The following is a 19,467-nucleotide window of genomic DNA, read 5'->3' on the forward strand; positions in this document are numbered from 1 at the left end:
CCACTTACAGAGGAAAAAGGCATTTATTAAATCTTATAAATAATGAAAAATGCTTCATATATTTTGCTTGAAATTTATGCATATACCATCTCATTATATATATATATATATATATATATATATAACTTTATGGAGTGATGGAAGATAAGTAAATCTTACTGGCTTGGCATGGAAGTTTGTTTAAGGCTCTGGTCCAAGCCCAGGTTTTTGTTCATTCCTGCCTGTAACCTGGGTGGGAAATGAATGAGGGACTTTCTTTTCAAATTGCATGAAGCCCTCCTTTAATTGATATACCAGATGTAGATTTTATCATCTTTTTAAAAATAGAAATCACTACTTTAAACAAGCATTATATGGCTGTTCATGCACATGACATGTATATAAAATCACATTTTACAAAACAAAGTTATATCTCACCTATACTTTAGGGCCTTGACTGGAATTTGCAAGAGACTTCCTCCTTCAAATGGAAGGTGCACAGTATCATCATCATCTTGAAGCATCCGTTCAGCTTCCTTTAGAGCACATATGTGAAGAGATTACATTTCCCAAAATATTTCCAGAAAGATCAGTTATATATAACATCTTAAAGACTTAGAAACCCAAACTGACATTATTTAAATATATCTGCCATGATTAAAAAATTCACTTTACAATTATGAACATACTTGTAACATAAAATGAAAACAATCACTTATAAGATTAATTTTAAAATGGTATAACTTTCATTTCTATATGTAAAAAGCAACAACTATATAAATTCTGATTATCAATTAGTATGTAGGTATGTAATAAGAGATAAAATTTTGTGAAATCTCATGTCTCTCATCACAATATGAGTAAATCCTCATTTAGATAAGGCAGGATTTCCTAACATCAGCAATATTGATAGTTAGGGGCAAATAAATCTTTGTTGCAGGGGGACGTCCAGTATATTTAGGTATTTCACAGCATCCCAGGATTCTACCCACTGGATGCCAGTAGCAGCCCTCCAGTTATGACAAACCAAAATATCTAAGACATTGAAATATCTCAGACACTTGGACAATGGACACAGAACAAAATTATAACATGTTAATAATGGGGGTGGTGGCTCACGCATATAATCTTAGTGCTCTGGGAGGCTGAGCCAGGAGGATCGCTCGAGCCCAGGAGTTTAAGGTTGCAGTGAGCTATGATGACGCCACTGCATTCTAGCTGGGGTGACAGAGCAAGACTCTGTCTCCCCCGCAAAAAAATGGCGGGGTAGATAGGGCAGTATAGGAGAGATCGCAAGAGAATTCATACTTTTCTTTCTCACTAAAAGAAATCTAACTATCTGAAGGTAGCAATGTGCCTAGATTTCACAAACCAAAAAACACACCCTAAACTAAATTTCCCAGCATTCCCAGCAACACAGTGGCGACATGTGGTACAAGCAGAACTTATTAGATGACATTCCAGAAAGACTCCTTAAAACAGGACAATGGCGTAAAGCCCATTTTGCCTTCCCTCCTTTCTTCTCCCTGCTGTCTCTAATTGCATGATAGCTGAGTGTGGCAGCCATTCTGACCCCATGAAGCGAGCTTGAGGATGAAAATATATGCTGAGGACAGGAAAAAAGCAACGAAGAGTCCCTGGTAACGTCATGGAGCCACAGCACTAGATCACTTGCTTTCAGGAGTATTTTTAATTGAAAGAATAAACTCTTGTGTTTAAAAGCCACTTTTACTTTTGTTTTTTGTTATGTACCACTAAACATTATTCTGATACAGTAACAGACAATTTGGCCAAGTAGTTTACAAATAAATTATATCTTATTTGAAAAATCACTAAGAACTCATACATATTTACTTATAAAACTTTGAAGAAAAAAAATCTTAATTTTAAAATTTTGGAGGCTCAATTCAAATTAACATTCTAATTAGTATCTAATTAAAGAGTTATAATTTTTGTTGAAAAGTAAACATAAAACCAGTAATGTTTTATCACTATTTAAACAAGACCATAACATTTAACAATATCTATCTTTCTTCTTACCTTTGATTTTCAAACAATATTCTGAATGGAAAAATTAAGCAAGGCACTACAATCAACAAAACCATCTGTGCTATATGATGTCTATACCTGTCCTTCTTAAGTGATAGTACAAAGTTGGTTATTAAAAGCCAAAATAAAACTCAAATTCAGAATAAAGTACTCATGTTTAAATCTCAGTATAGGCTGGGCATGGTGGCTTGGGCCTATAATCCCAACTACTCGGAAGGCTGAGGTAGAAGGATCACTTGAGCCCAAGAGTTTGAAACCAGCCTGGGCAATATAGCAAGACCTCATCTCAATCAATCAATTAATTAATCACTAAAATTAAATATCAACATACAAACTAATGGTGGCACATAAGACTTTATTTAAAGATTACAGCTTTATCATACTTTTTTAGAAAAAGATATTTACTTAAAAGTCCCTTTTGTCATTATGTAAGGCAGATTATTAAAATGCTATTAAAATTTAAATATATGCTAAAATTAATGTACTTAATGTATTAAAGTTAAATCAGATGATAGACTGATGTAAAATTATTTTGTGTTACCTGTATTTTAATATTGCTAAAAGCTCTAATTCTTTTGATTGTTGGTTACATACACACATGATACGTAATTTTTAAAAAGTATTCTTGTGTTAGGGATATGGAGGAGTGAGATGGTAAAATGGGTAACAGTCTATGTTTGGAATAAGTTACCTAACTGCTCCCTGCCTCAGTTCCCTTATTTGTAAAATGGGGACAATAATAGTACCTAGTTCACTTTATAAGGTTCTTATTAGGATGAAAGAAGTTGATTTATATAAAGTGATTATATAGTACCTGCTATATGATACAAAATATTCAACAAGGGAATGCTGTAAATTTAAAAGTCTTATCTTTTTACCTCTTTCTCTTTTTTCTTTTTGTCATCTTCTTTCTTTTTCTTACTTTCTGGCATGAGGTCATCAAGCCAACTAAGTTCTCTCTTTGTGAAACACAAGTCCATGACCTTGCGTACAAAAACCAATGCAAGAACCTTAAAAAAGTGGGGAGGAAATATTAAGTAATATATACTACAAATTATACCACTTACAGAGGAAAAAGGCATTTATTAAATCTTATAAATAATGAAAAATGCTTCATATATTTTGCTTGAAATTTATGCATATACCATCTCATTTCAAAGGAACTGAGTCACCTATTTATCTTCTTTAAAAAGATATAAAGTTATAAAGCTATTAATCTTCTCCTGAATAAATCCCTTGTACTCTGTATAAAATTATAAAGCAGGTTAAGTATGCTGAATATTATCAAAGTAAAAAAGATTAATTTTTTAACTTTAGATTATATATAAGTATATGTAATTTTTAAAATATCTTAAGCAATGCATTAGAGTACCTATTCCCAGCATTAGATTTTAACTTTTCAATCATTTGAGAGAAGACATATTACTTAATTTGCTTTTCTTCAACTGCTACAGAGAATGAACACATTTTCAAATGCTGATTGGCCATCCGGATTTTCTCTTCTGTTACTTGTTATTTTCTAACCTTTGCCTGTTTTTTCTATTGGTTTTTATGACTTCTGTTTATGAACTCATTAGAGTTCTGTGTGGTTTGGACAGAACCCTTCATCTGTCTTATGTGTAACAAATATTTTCTCCCAGGTTCACAATCTGATTTCACTCTGTTTTTGATGCTTTTTGAACATACAAAAAACATTTATCATGTGGTCAAATATCTTTCTTTTATAGTTTGGTTTTCCTATCTTCTTTGAAAAGTTATCCCTAATCACTAGATTATACAAATACTCTTATAAATTTTCTACTACAACTTATTTTACCATTTAAATCGTGAATTCATTTATGATTTCATTCTGAAAATAGTATTACGGAGTATAACCTTCTAGTATACAGTTAAATCTTCATTATATACTAAGTTTGTCCATAGAAATAAAATACCATTTTTAATGAAATAATCTACTTATGGTATTCAAGTGATAAAATTCCAACATATTCAGATAAATTTCTGGACTCCTTAGTTTATTTTTATGATCTATTTGTCTATTCCTATGCCAATTCCACATTGTGTTGGCTACACTAACTTGCCAGCAGTTTTTAAATATTTGGTTTCAAAACAGTGTGGTATCAGCACAGAAAAAGTCAAATAGATGGTAAAGTCCTCCAACACCACCTCTAGCCAGGAATCCTTTTTAATTTTAATTACCTTTATCTTGTTATTCTCTGGTATTTATGCCTTTATTTTTAATGAATATATAATTTACATATAGTAAACTACAAAAATAGCATGTATACAGTTTGATGATTTTGACAAATGTATATATTAATGTAACTACACCCCAAGAAAATACAGAACATTTCTACCATCCATGTTGTTGTGGGTTTGGCATTTATTTTTCTCTATAAGCTCTGAAATTATTTATCCAGTTCATGATGACACTGTTCACCACTCCAACACATACATTCAAATAAAACTCTAGTAAAATTCATACTTGGAACTATATTACCTTTAAATGCTATTTTTCAGAGAACTAAAATTTTTATGCTAATAAGTCTTCATAACAAGGAACATGGTATTTGTTCAGATCTTACTTTACATCCGTTAATACAATTATGGGTTGAATTTTGTACCCCATTAAAGATAAGTAGATAAATGAATGAATGAATGAATGTCGAAGTCCTAACTGCCACTACCTCAGAATATGACCTTATTTGGAAACAGAGTTGCTGCAGATGTAATTAATTAAGATAAAGTCTATTGGAATAGGGTGGGCTCCTAATACAAAATGATTGGTACCCCTATAAAATGGCCATGCCATGTGAAGACACGGAAACACACAAGGAGAACACCATGTGATAACAAAGGCAGACCTGAGTTATACTGCTACAAGCCAGGGAATGGCAAACATTGCCAGTAAACCTCCAGAAGCTAAGAAGAGGCAAGGATTCCCCTACAGGTTGCAGAAGGAGCATGGCCCTGCCCACACCTCCGCACACAGTCTCCAGAACGGTGTGACGATAAATTTCTGTTTTAAGCCAACCAGTTTGTGGTACTTGGTTATAGCAGCCCCAGGAAACTAATAAATACAAATGCTATTTATAAAGCCTTTTTCTTAAATAAATAAATAAATAAAAATAAAGCCTTTTGCTTTAAATAGGTCTTTCTTTAAAATTTTATTCTTAAGTATTTTATAGTTTTTGGTCATTATTGTGAATGAAATTTTATTCCCATTTTTAGTATTATTACTGAGTTGGAGACCATGTACTAATTCTCATGTTTTCTTATACCCCTACCCTAACACAATTCTTATTAATTCTATTAAGGGCTCTTAGTCTTTTTTTGTTTATTTTTTAACCCAAGTCACTTGGGTTAATAAGTATACAATCACATTTTCAACAAATATGTTAATAATATTTAATCATGACATTACTCTAAGAAATACTGATAAATTTATTTGCTAACATTTAAGATTTTTGCACTTACATTAATAAGTAAAAGAGCTCCATAGATTTTTTGTACAACTAAATTAGGCTTTGGTATTAAGATCTTGTTAGTATTTCATCAGAAAAACTACAGAAATTTCCATCTTTTTCTTTGGTATAGAATAATTCAAGAAGTATTATAATTATCTCTTTAAGATTAAGCTGTTAACCAATCTGACCCAGGCACTTTAAGGGCAGATCTTTAACCATTTTTCCAGTCTCTTGTATGCAACTGGGCTATACACAGGTTTTATACTTCTCTTTGGGTCAATTTTGGAAATGTAGAGATAATTTGGAAATGTAGAAATAAATGTATGGAAATAATCCATCTCCTCTAGATCAGGGGCTGGCAAACCACAGCTCCTGGGTCAAATCTGGTACACCATCTATTTTTGTATAGCCCATGAGCTAAGAATCATTTTATTAGACCAACATCTGAAATTAAACTGGTGATAGAAAACACTGACCTTGAACCCCAATTAAGTGAAATGTTATCCCAAATAAAAAACAATTTCATTCTTCTCATCAGTAGTCCTGTATTTCTTTTTTTAAAAAGAACTGTACAATTTTTTTAAAATGCAATCAATAAGAAATTGTGAAAATTTGTTTTTCTCTCTTATTATATATGTATCTACATAATATTCTCATGGCCTACAAAGCCTAAAATATTTACCATTTGGCCCTTTGCAGAAAAAAGTTTGCTCACCCCTGCTCTAAGATGTTCAAATTTATTGCTATACATGCAATATTTTCTTAAAACCCCTTGAATCTCTTCCACATCTGTGGTTATATTTCTCTTCTCCTGCTTTATCTTATAAATTTCACTTTCTCATTTCCTCTTCACTCAGGTTTGGAAGGGGTTTATCCATTATTGATCTTTACGAATAAAAAGTTTTGTTGTATTTAAGTCTTCTTGAGTAATAAAGGCAATGAAGTATACACATCTTCCTCTGAATATAGCTGGGCTCGAAGTTTTAGACAGACATTTTTATAAAGTTCTCCCTTTCTCTTTGAGGTTACAGTGAGCTACGACTGTACTACTGCACTCCAGCCTGAGGGACAGAGAGAGACCCTGTCTCTAAAATAAATAAATACAGTTCTCCCTTTCAATACCTCTATATGGTTTTTTAACTCAGTTTTCTATCCAGGGATTATTTACAACACCGTTTAATTTCTAAATACTTAAGATTATTTTAGTGGCTTAACATTAGTTTTTTTTTTTTTTTTGTAATTTAAGTGTCACCAGGGAATATTACTTCCAAAATTTTTATGGCTTTTTAATTTTTTTAGGTTTTCTTTGTGGCCATGTACATAACCAATTTCTGTACAGTATTTACAACAGGATGAATATTCTCATTTTGTAAAATGCAATATTCCATGATAATTTAATGAATTATATTGATTGTCTTATTAAAGTCATCTATAGGCTTCATTACTTTTAACTTCTAGATCTGTCAATTTCTGAAAAAGACATATTAAAATTTTCCATTAGACAATCACGTTGTTTTGGTTGCTTTGCTTTTTACATTAGACTATTATGTTTATTTCATGAACATCCTAAAATCTAAAGTTGTTGAAAAATACAAAACAGAGTTCTATAGCCTAAGGACTAAAAAAAAAAAAAAAAAATTTAGAAAATGATAAGACAATTCAGACTGAGAAACAACTGGTTTATATCTAGAAACAGATAATCCACATTTTCAAACACCTAAGGTGCTTAAAATGGGCTATTCCTTTTCTCAAAGTCAATTATAAATATTAATGAAAGAGTTAGTATAAAAACATAGAAGTATGTTATTAATTAGTGACAAAGTAAGTCTGAAAAAACTTACCATCATGGGAAAAATTACTGCAGCAGCTGAAGCTTTTATCACCCACAAAAGAACCAGACAAGTAAGCTGAATGACTGTAAAAATATGGACCTTCCAGAGAGGCACGTAACGGAGGTATATCAAATCAGGCTGATGCTTAGCAGGCATTCCAAATAATTTAATACGGTCAAAAAACTATATAAAATGAAAAACAAAATAGAAAAGAAAAAAGTTCTCAACAAAATATCATTTTGCTATTATGAAGACATTATACTCAACTTTAGGGTTTTGTATATTCAAATTTAAACTATAAATTCCTTGATATGTTCTGATACTATAGAAGAATGATTCAGCAAAGAATCTCTGGATCCAAGGAGAGGAAAAAAAAATATCACGGCAATCACTTAACTACAGCAATTGATTTAATCAGAAAACAAGTCAAAATGGTTTAATTTGGGGGATTAAAGTATTTAGATAAGTTTATCTGCTACATCAAATACATAAGTCATTTAATCTCTTTGACCTTGTTTTATAATATGTACAATAAAAGGACAATAACCTGAATTACTTCTAAGTTTCTTTCCAAGTCTAACACCAGAAAATAACTTGAAGTAACAATTACCAAATAATTCTTCACTCATTGCAAACAGAACTTGAGCAAATTTCTTGGTCTCTTTGAGCTTTAATTTCCTCATTTACAAATTGAGGATAAGATCAGCCTTATCCATCTCACAAAACTGTTGTAAAAGTCAAGTGAGATAATGAAATACGTTCCTGAGCAATAGAGAGTATATCCTGGACAGTGTTGAAAAAATAAAGATTCTGTCTTTCAGAAGCCTCGCCAGCCACTAGCCCATGATTTGGCAACTTTAGACAACATGCTTTTCATGGTAAGAGGTGGGCACGTGGTATTAACTGTGCTTTATGTTCTAAATGTTTTATATTAAAATTTGATTCATACAAATCTTAGAAAGTTTTATCAGGTTGTTTTCCAGAAACTATTATAAATAAAACAAAACAAAGTACTGAATCACTGGGTTTTAACCTTGGCTTCATTGCTTACTTTGCTAATAAAGTTTAATTCGTCCGTCTATTTCTCTGTTTCCTGATTTACAAAATTAGGATTTCTTCCTTTCCTCTCTCCCAACCGGTGTTTTCAGGCTCACAAAATGATTTATGTGCTAGGCCAGTGGTCCGCAACCTTTTGGGCACCAGGGACCAGTTTCATGGAAGATAATTTTTCCACAGGAGGCGGCAGGAGGGTGGCCTCTGTGGTCAGGTCCCTAATATGCCACAGACCAGTACCAGTCGGCATCCCAAGGCCTTGGGGACCACAGTCTAGGCTTTATGAACTGTATTGTCCCATATTAATGGCAGGTCTTAGACCATTTTTTAATAAGAAACTAATATCTACCTTTTCTTTTTAAGTACTGAAAATTGCTGTTCTATATGCCAGAAATAGCACTTTTTTCCCATTCCAATCCTTTGATCCTCCCTCTCGGTACACTTGTCTTTGTTGATAGTTACAGAGTTCCAGGGCCTTACAGCAGCTTCAGTTAAAAACAGATAAGGACCAGGATCATGTCAGTTCATGATCTCATTCTCTGGGGGGAAAAATATGCACTAAGCAATAATCACTCGGCAAGTGTGGATTTGAAGTCCCCAGTTAGAAAACTAACCTGCCCCCAAAATATCAAATCACTATCATCATAAAAACAATTGTTGCAAACTTAAAATATTTTTAAGTTTTTCTACAAAATCATTGAATATTTAAGACTTGCCTGGATTCCTTTTAATGAGGAAACTCCCATATAAAGGAAAACACCATACAGAACAGGCATTGGAATAAACTGTAAGTAAAATGATCACAATTAGAACTTATGAGGAATAGGTACACAAAAACATATCAATGAGTAATTATAGGGATAGAAGTAAAAGATCCTGCAGTCATGAGGATTAGACCAATCTAACATTTCTACACACAGGAAAAATGCTAATATACAATAACCTCCTTGAAAAATTGTTCATTTTCTACATTTTCCTTCCTAAAAAGGGATTATGCACAGTGTGGGTACTGCAGTCAGACTATTTGGTTTAAAAAGCCAATTAACTTTTTAATCAAAACTTAACCTTTCTGTGCTTCAGTTTCTACATCAGATTGCCATGAATATTAAATGGCTTCAAATTATAAAACACTCAGAAAAACACCTGATCCAAATCGATCACTCATGAAACATTAGCCACCTCCTACAGGGACTATTATACATACAGTAGCATGTACTGAATACAGTAACTAAAATCCACCTCTGAAATAAAGTCCTTATCCACTGTGGCCATCATGAGAATCCCAGACTGCCCACGTGGTCCATGCCTAGGCATCCTACAAGAAAGCCTGGCTATTAATAGGCTCCATCCATTTACTCAAAAACCACAATCAGCACTCTGATCCAAACGAGAGGTCTATAAGGAAAAATGACTTAAAAACTACAGAGGAAAACCACATCCACTATACCTCCGCTAACAAACCTCGTATGTCTTTTCTAAGGACACTGGAAGAAAAAAATAAAAAATTTTTTACAGTAAAGGAAGTTAATAGATATTAAGAAAACTTATTGGGTCTTGAGGCTTGGGTTGGAGTGAAATAGGGTATATTTCTGCCTCCCAATAGCAGATCACACTGCTTAGTCCTTAGCAAATATTTATATCATATAATAAAATTCTTTGTGTTCTCAGAGGGTTTACATTTTTATAATTTAACTTACAAAAAAAGCACAGAAGGCTTAATTACAATAACAGCACAGAATGCAAATGTTATTAACCTTTACAATAATAATAAAAGTAAAAGCCAACAAAAGGCAGGAGATGAAAGGGAGGAGAGTGAGGATGGAGAATACATAAGCATCAGGAAAGACACAACCTTAGATCAGAGGCTCTCAAATGTTTTGGTCTTAGGATCCCTTTAAAAAGCACTGAGGACTTCCCCCCCACCCCGAACCAACTACTTTTGTTTATGTGGGCTATATATACTGATATTCACCATATTAGAAATTAAAAGAAATTTTAAATAGCTATTTTAAAATAACAATAAACCCATGTTAACATAAGAAACACATTTTTATGAAAAACTATAATTTCCAAAACAAAATACAATTAAGAGAAAGAAAGAGTTGTTTTACATTTTCCTAAAACTCTTCAGTGGCCAGCTTAACAGAAGACTATTGAATTATCGTGTCTGCATCTGCATTCAATCTGCTGCAATATTCTGTTCTGGCTGAAGTATATGAAAAAAATCCTGCCACACACAGTTATGCACCTGGAAAAAGAAAGATATGGCAAACTCCTGACAGGGTGTCAGGGACTCCCAGAGGTCTTTGGACTATGGTGACTTTGAGAACCACTGTTTTAGATAAAGAGATTCTGTCTAAACATAATAAACTGAAAAATAAAATTACAAAAATATTTAGAGCTATAATGATGGTAACCACCAGAACAGACTAAAAAAATGAAGTTAAAAAGTTTACCTCTGGAGAGTTGTTTTTGGAAAGTCAAAAAAATAGGACTAACTTTTCATTTTAGAGCTTTCTTCATATTCTACTTGAATTTTTCTACTTATATGTAGTTAATACTTCAGAAATTTTAAAACTTCTTTAAAAATGTAAAGGGCAACTTTAATTAATGGGTGACTGCATCCCCATAACATTACACTAAATATTTCTCCTCTTGTCCCCCCAAGCACTTCTAAAATACACTAAAATACCACTATTCTGTCATTGACCATTTACCTGTTTCACCAAAAAGACCTTTAAGTTCTTATGAGTAGACAATAATGTAAACTATTTTTTATTGCTTCCCTCATGCATAACAGCAGAGCAAGTACTTTAACAAATATTTGGTGACTTAATTGGCTGGTAGAAAGTCAATGAAATAAGGGCAAGAAACTCAATATTTAACTATGATTTTTTTTTAGTTAAAACATATTATACATACACACCCCAAATTTATACTCTAATTTAGAAATGGTATATGATTCTTAATTTTTCTTTTACAGCATAACTAAAACACCAAGGAGAAAAACAGAGTTGGGCTCTTTCATGATTACCAGAAAATATCAGATTAGATACTGAACTACATTTCCTGTAGTTATTTTTTTTTAATCTACTAGATTTAGTATGATGCATAATATAAAAACCAGATATGACTAAAAGTGTTTAAGATAAGTAATTTTTTTTATGCTTCACTATAATATTAGCTGTTTTTATTTATTTTTCTAATGAGTATTACTACTTTTGTTTCAGTTAGTCTATCAGGAAGAATACATTAAGTTCATTAACAACAATATTATTTTTACATTTTAGTAAAATAGATTATCATCCCCTCTTTCAATATTACTTCATCTAATATGCCTACAAAATCCTCTGGGTATATTCTCCTTTTAGATCCTACCTAGCTCCTTCCAAAACTATATAGCCTTTAATATTACCCTTTTACATTATTTTTAAAATGAATACACTTACTACTGATACTTACTATACTAAAAACATTACCAAATATTACCTCCCAAGCAAACTGTAGAAAACAAAACTAATTTTAGCTATTTTAAGTATATTTTAATGTTTCATTTTCATATAACTAAGTATAAATGTTATGATAAATAAGACTTTAACACAATGCAATAAAAAGACTTTACCTTTAGTACTGAAGTCATGAACACAGAGAGGCCCATTAGAATAAAAATCATTAGCCCTGTAACCCGCTGTTCACGAATTCCCAAAAACTTGGGTTGTTCCCCTGGAGCAGAACATTCAGATTCAACTTTTAAGCTGTTGACATGACTTATTGACAACACTGTTGCAGCCACAAACCACGGAAGTCCCATGACAGAGCAAACTCCCAACATGACACCAACCATGAGCAAATCGAGGTGATAGCCAGCTCCTTTCTGAAAAGTGAAATGAACATGAAAATTTATAAGTCTAAATAGTTCTTTCAGTTTAAAATTCTATACTAATTATAAAGAGGGAAGAAACTAATTTAAATCCTACATTTTTTAATGTTCTAATCATTTTGAAAACACCTCAAAACCTTGAAGAAATCACAATGTTTGAGGCAAAATTTTAAAATTACCTTCAATTTGTGCTCCTTTCTGTTTATGATTACAGCTGTAATCTGTTGATCCATAAAGATGAGAATGGTACAAAGCAGAGCAGGAATAGCAGCTATTAATAAGGTCCACCAAGGATTATCTCCCAATGGGCTTATGATCCAGCCCCTGTTTGGATCAGTAGGCTGTCAAAAAATTTAAAATAGTAAAGAAAAAAGTTTCCTTCCTCCATTGTACTAAATTTCCACAGCATGGGCTGGGTCTATTCCAAGAAATGCTAATGAATAGAAAATAACTGAATTAAATCTTGGGATGTATAGTGAATTATTTCCAAAGATAGCCACAGGGATGCTTCCCTTCCCTACCAGTGTATCCCTTGCCATGTGACTTAGTCATTCTTTCCATCTAGAGGTGGAGTCTATTTCCCTTCCCCTAGAACATGGAATGACCTTATGACTTACTTTAACCCACAAAGTAAGGCCAAAGTGACACTGTGTGATTGCAAAGTCTCGACCTCAAGAGACTTGCAGTTTCTTCTTTAACTCTCTTGGAACCCTGAGATTATCATGCTGTTATGTAAACCTACATACGTTTTCTTAATGATAAGATACAATGTGGTGGCGGGGGATGGGGGATGGCCAGGCAACTATCCCAGCTGTTTCAACCATCTGAGCTGAGGCCCCAGACATGTGAATGATGCCACATCGCCCCTATCAAGCCACTAGATAATGACAGACCATAGACCAGACCACTATCCAGCTAAGCCCAGTCCCAACTGCCACAGAATTATAAACAAATAAAGGGTTGTTGTTCAACAGCATCACATTTTGAGGAAATTTGTTATGCAGGAATAGATAAGCAAACCAGAATGTCATTTCAACATGTTGTTACATACTTAGTATAAGGTGAAATCAATCTACCTACAAGATCAACTCCTAAACTGCTTTAGAGATCCTGCAAACCAGTGACTTCGGCAGGGTCAGTACTAAATCAGAACTGGTCCTCAGCAAACTATTTTTGCAAAGCAACTACCAACAAAAATCTGTTTTGCATTCCCAAGCAACAAATAGCCACTTGTTTCACTCCTTACCTCAAATTTTTCAGGAACATGAAGTTTAGGAGATGGAACTCCTACAAGGTAGTCAATTGAAACCATTATCACTATGGTGAGAAATACGGCAAAATCACTGATTGTTGATCGCACCTATGTTAAAGGGATTATGTTAATATAAACACAGAAATACTAAGTGCCCTTTCTAAATAATTCATGTCTTTCACAGATAATATGTCACTAGAAAGTATGAATCGCATTTTTAATTAGTGACAATGTTAACAATTATATACATTTATATCTAATTCTTTCCCAAAACATTTCACAACTAATCCAGCAACTCTCATGATACCATTATCTTCCTACTGTGAGCTCTGACATGTAATAAATACTTTACACTATAAATAATTTCTTGCCAAATAACTATTTGGCATAAAGTATTAACCTCAAATAATATATTACTGTTTTGAAATAAACCAAGGAAATGAAAATTTAAAACACGAAGAATTCTAAAATTAGATCCCAGTTACCTTGGTAGGAAAATAACGCTTGGTCTTAAATTGCTTGAGGAATGAAGACAGAAAAAATGTTGTGAAAAATAAGATGACACACCAAAAGAGCACATCTGGAATATAAGGGCCATGAAGACCACAAGCTGATCCTATAAATACACCATGATATGTTTTACATTCCTAGAAAAAAAGAGAGAGATGAAAGGGATTCTTAAATATCCAATAAATTATTAATAAAATTCATTGACTCCAAGATGCAACTGATTGTAAGATACACAATTATTTTATGTTTCACTTAGAAAGAAAAGACATTGCCAAATTATAGTATACCATTAATTAATACACCATGAGTTCAGAGATGTTATAATCTGAAAAATATATGTATCTCAAATCACTGAAATATAATTATTTTGCCAAGTTACAATAATATAATACAATTATAGAAATCTATTGACTTGATTTTCTCTTATGGAAGAAAAATAACTGAAAGGCAATCAGAAATTAAGAAAGGCACATGCCACTAAAGTCCTTTTTTTAATTTATATTCTAATGAAGTTTATTTTAACAAAATAAGTCAGGTATGTACCAAAAGAAAAATAGTTAAATGTTCCATTATTTTCAGTTTCCATGTACTGATGGATGATGGAAATAAAAGCTACACCTACCAAAAAAAATAAAAACCCCAACCCTCACATGGCCCTTTTGAATATCAAGAAAACACTCTGAAAAGGCCTATATCTAGAACATCAAGACATCCTATGTATTCTCAAAAAAATTCTTTTTAACAAAACACTTTTATTTGAACACATGTATTAACTATACTTATTACATAACAAAAATGACTTTTCAAATTATAAAATAGTAAAGCATGGATCCAAGTTGTTTACTGATTTTTACTGCTTTAAATTAGCTCTGTCCAATAAAATTGTATGATAGCAATGTCATATATCTTCACCATCCAACACAGAAGCCAGCAGTCACACGAGTAGATTGAGTGCTGATACATAGCTACTTAACTGAGAAACTAAACTTTTAATTAATCATATTTAATTTAAATTTAAATAGGCACATGTAGCTAATGGATACTGTACTAGACAACACAGCCTTAAATTACCAATGGGATAAAATTTCAGGTATCTTCAAATTATATAGTTAGGGGCTAACTATCAGCTTTAGTGAGGAAGGAATGGCCCGTCATTGCTTACATATTATAAAAAGCACCAGAGTCCTCACTTCAACAGCACATATGCTATAAAGCACCAGAGAAGCTCAGGGCATCTGAGTTTAACTTGGACTGCTAGCATCACTTTACATCCCAACCTTGGAAGTGTCCCAAATGAATATTCTAGGGCTAGGACAATATTTCCCAACAGAATACGAAGCATCTGTAATAGTATTCAGTACACAGTAAGTGCTCATTACAAGTTTTTGTCCTTTTTCCTTTATCTTCCTTTAGTGCTTGAGTCAGACTGGTCTCTACAAGTTACACATTCAGGACATAACCACAGCACTCATGATCCTCTAAATAAGCTGCCCATAGAGGAGATGAACTGATAAAAAGCAAGCAGGACAAGCGGACACAAAATGTTTTATAATGTCCAGAATATGTAACCATAGTTCCAGTAAACATTTCTTTTGAATTTATCAATCTAAGTAGGATTTGAAACCAAAAGTATATTCACATCTTTTTAATAATTATATCTTGGAATTCAAATATAGTCCACCTTTATCTCTTTTACCAGCTTCATTCTTTTCAGCCTGTACTTTCCAGTGCACGATACACAAAAAATTGGTAACTACTATTTGGTAATAACACCACTATATTCTGAAAACATACTATATATCCATTGATCAAGAAAAAATGTATGTCTAATCAGAAAAAGCTAAAAGAATCAGAATAATACATATTTAAAAAATCCTTTATTTCATAATATACTCACAGAAACAGTGAGATTACCCCAGGAAATATTGTGTGCTGTTATATTCTCTTTATTCCACAGCTCTAGAGTTTCATTGCTAGGGTTAGGAGGTTCGGTACACACACATCTGAGAAATTAAGAGTAGAATAAATGTTTAAGGATCCTGGATTTCATGTTCACATTTTACTAAATCAATTACACAATGTGGTAGCTTTTAAATTCTCACCCTTTTTACCATGTTGCAAAGCATGGAGACTAGAAAGTGGAAATACATCAGAAACAACAACAGAATGGAATAAGGTTTGGGTTACAGAAATAAAATAAAACTGATACAAATATCAATTAAATGTTTACTTAATGAAACTAGTAAAATATACACTTTGTGGGGGGGGGGGCACTATTTTCTTTAACACACTGACTGCCACACTAGAAAAAAAAATGTTTTCCCTGGAGCCATGGTGTTTTAAAACAAAATGATCCATCCTAATTTGTTATTTTTTATTGTTTTCTGTGCATGAGTTAAATGCAATGCAATCCACATTTTTAGAATAAAATTGTCAATATCAATTGTAATAATAATAACAGCAACAAGTAAGATTTTCACAAACCAACTGCAGCGTTTTGCTTCATGAGGCCCAGGCTCAAAACTAGCCTGAATTAAATACAACTCACATGGCAGTCGATGTGTTAAGAATCTGAGAAGATACCACCATGGTTAGCAACATTACTCTCCACTAAATCTTATCTATTCAACCTCCATGGCCAATTACTGCTGTCTCCACTCCACATATGGAGACTCCCACACGTAGAGACTCCCAATAAGTTATACTACTGTTAATTCTTTGTACTCTAACAAGTGCTATCTACTCATGCTCACTCTTTATTGATCTTAAGACTTATTCTTAAAGAAATAAATAAAACATGGTTTTTCATCGGGACAGAACTAGGAGAGTCACATCAGTTCATATCCGGAACTATTTCAATAGCCTAAAAAGGCTAGAAATACACACAAGCAAATAAACTTTAAAATGTATATTTTAAAAAAGGAAAAAAAATCCCTAAATATTTCCAATTAGATTATAAACTGTTTGAGAAAAGGCAAGAAGATGGACTTTGGAGTCTGTCCAGGTACTATCATTTACTAGCTGTTTGACCTAAGGCCAAGTTTTAATCTCCAAGAGCCTCAATTTGTTCATACATGAAAGGGGCTATGATGTCAATAATAAAGTAACACTACGAATTATAAATTTATAATATAAATTAGGCAATAGCCCTAACACAGTGCCTGTAAGTGCTCACAGAATGTTAGGTGAATGAATGCTGTTCACATGTAATTACTAAGTCACCCAGAAGAAAACATTGCTCTAGCTGGCTGACACTAACTATAAAAGTCATGCTTCATAAAGGTCAAAGGAGCAAACGGCAGGGAAAGAGAGATGACAAAAAAAATTTTTTAATTAAAGCATTTAAGGCCAAAGAAGATGGCACATAATATATTTAGCAGCAAAGTGTCACTAATATTTTCAAATAGGTCAATGTCTTATAGGAATTTTCATATCCCTATGCTGTCCATCAAAGTTGAGGGGGTACAAGGAAAGGTAGCAGGGAAAGAAGGAATGGAAAGAAGGAATGGAAGGAAGGGGGAGAGTACAGGTACTTGGGGCCTATAGAAAAAGAAAATCTATGTCCTTTTTAGTCTTTTGGTAACCACATTTCTCCATGTAAGTTAATCAAATACAGTACCATATTTACACCAAACCAAGCATGACTGCTAAAGACAGCTAACATAGGAATCTACTTAGATGTGTCTAATTTCAATAGCCTATTTTACTTCAATTGAACATATTTGCCAACCTTTTTGTTGTAACTATTATGTATTACTTTTCAAATCCCATTTTATTCTAGAGTTTTAAAATATTTCTATTTCATGCTTTTCTTATCACAAAGAAAATATTCCACTAAACAGCAGACAAGTATATTGAAATTTTACTGAAAAAAAGAACTTTTAGTAAAAGTTATCAAGCTTCAAAAATATTAATGAAAATGCAAAATGTGAAGAATATATAAATTTTAAAAATATATCCTATATCCTACTATACATCCAGAATTTAGTTAAAGAATTTAAGATACAATATAACTGCCTGATTCAAATACAGGATAGGTTAGTTGCCAAATAATCAAACTTTAAACTGGCCTATCCGATTGAAACAAAAGACTAAAAATACACACACTTGAACGTTATTTCGGTCAACAAAAAGGACTGAATTTGGTCAACTATATTTATGTCCATTGACTGCTTTGCCAAAATCTCATCTGAAATAAACATGTCCAACTACCACATGGCTCGTTGAGTAGTTGCAGCTAGACACAGTGAACATCATGTTGCAAAAAATCCATCTTCTTAGGCTCTGACATCTCTGCAAAAACACATTTTAAAATTAGGGGGAAACAGAAACACTTACGAGTAGCTGGTCAGTTCATCTAAGTTGTTGTGCATATTAAATGCATATATTTCTCCTAAATGAAAGAGTTTCTCCAAAGCCTCGTAGATGAATATGATACAAATGAGAGCCGCAAAAGCCTCCTCTGTAAATCGAGTAATATAACACACAAGGCTGCTTGCATCTGTGGCAACCAAAACAATGCACAAAAAAGAAGTCCATAGACCAATACTGGTTCTTAAAGACAGATAGGAAAGGTGATAATCTCTGTTTAAAAAGAAAAATGTGAACATGATGAACATATGTATGTGGAATAGTATTCGTACATAAAAATTTTCACAACAAGCAATAAGAATAGCATAAAAACATAATTTCTAAAAAGGAGAGTAAACTACGGAATGACAAAATGACTAGAGAAAACTGTTTTTCTGCTTCAACTGAACACCAGCTTCTTATTAATAGATGTGTTGGTTACTATACTTACATGAAAGATTTACAGTGATAATTTACTATGCAATAAATATTTCAAAATTAGACCTCGCTTTAGAAATCAGTTATGAGTAAAAGAGAGATATAGAGTCTACAAGAAAGAACAATTTTATCTGACTCCCTATGAAGATCCAGAAGTCGTATATGTCAATATGGCTCCAACATCATTACCATCCCACCACGACCTCCTCTCCCATGATAAATTCTTGTTTCAAATTTCAAATAAGAAATTACTACCAGAGTCTATACTATAGGCCATTGTCTATTAGTCTATGTACCATGCCAGATTATAATCAGAACCAACTGGTATAGAAAGTGATCAGAACAAGACAGTTAAATCAATCAAATATTTAATAGCATCAAGTTGTTTCACACTAAAATATTGAACTACATTTATGTCACAAAGAGAATAGTACCGGCCATGTTGAATTCAAAGTCCAATTGCTACAGTACCCTATATTCATTTCCACACTGAGAACAATCTTGCCAGTGGAAACTGACACTTCACTTTGTTTCAAGCCCCTCTCTGTTAAACAGGAATGACTGGAAAGGTCAGCACAGGCCTTCAAGACCCACCTCTTTCTAAACCTCTTGTATAAAACCAACATATCATCTAACAAACAATTCAGATTAACACCT

General features: G+C 32.8%; 1 protein-coding gene across 12 annotated transcripts in view; it reads right to left on the bottom strand.

Annotated features, from left to right (window-relative positions):
- SLC4A7 (solute carrier family 4, sodium bicarbonate cotransporter, member 7) overlaps positions 1-19,467 on the bottom strand; it is a 114,552-nt gene that overhangs the window by 10,960 nt on the left and 84,125 nt on the right. For all 12 annotated transcript variants that reach the window (XM_012644530.1, XM_012644533.1, XM_012644523.1 and 9 more), the window contains 10 exons: positions 18,361-18,606; positions 15,920-16,025; positions 13,998-14,159; positions 13,507-13,620; positions 12,440-12,601; positions 12,003-12,254; positions 9,097-9,165; positions 7,337-7,510; positions 2,907-3,038; positions 418-515 (listed from right to left, as the gene is read on the bottom strand). In XM_012644530.1, the coding sequence (XP_012499984.1) occupies positions 418-515; positions 2,907-3,038; positions 7,337-7,510; positions 9,097-9,165; positions 12,003-12,254; positions 12,440-12,601; positions 13,507-13,620; positions 13,998-14,159; positions 15,920-16,025; positions 18,361-18,606 (1,515 nt within the window). The remainder of the gene's footprint in view (positions 1-417; positions 516-2,906; positions 3,039-7,336; positions 7,511-9,096; positions 9,166-12,002; positions 12,255-12,439; positions 12,602-13,506; positions 13,621-13,997; positions 14,160-15,919; positions 16,026-18,360; positions 18,607-19,467) is intronic.

This window comes from Propithecus coquereli, unplaced genomic scaffold (genome assembly GCF_000956105.1).
Source record: "Propithecus coquereli isolate 6110/MARCELLA unplaced genomic scaffold, Pcoq_1.0 Scaffold214, whole genome shotgun sequence".
NCBI lineage: Eukaryota > Metazoa > Chordata > Mammalia > Primates > Indriidae > Propithecus > Propithecus coquereli.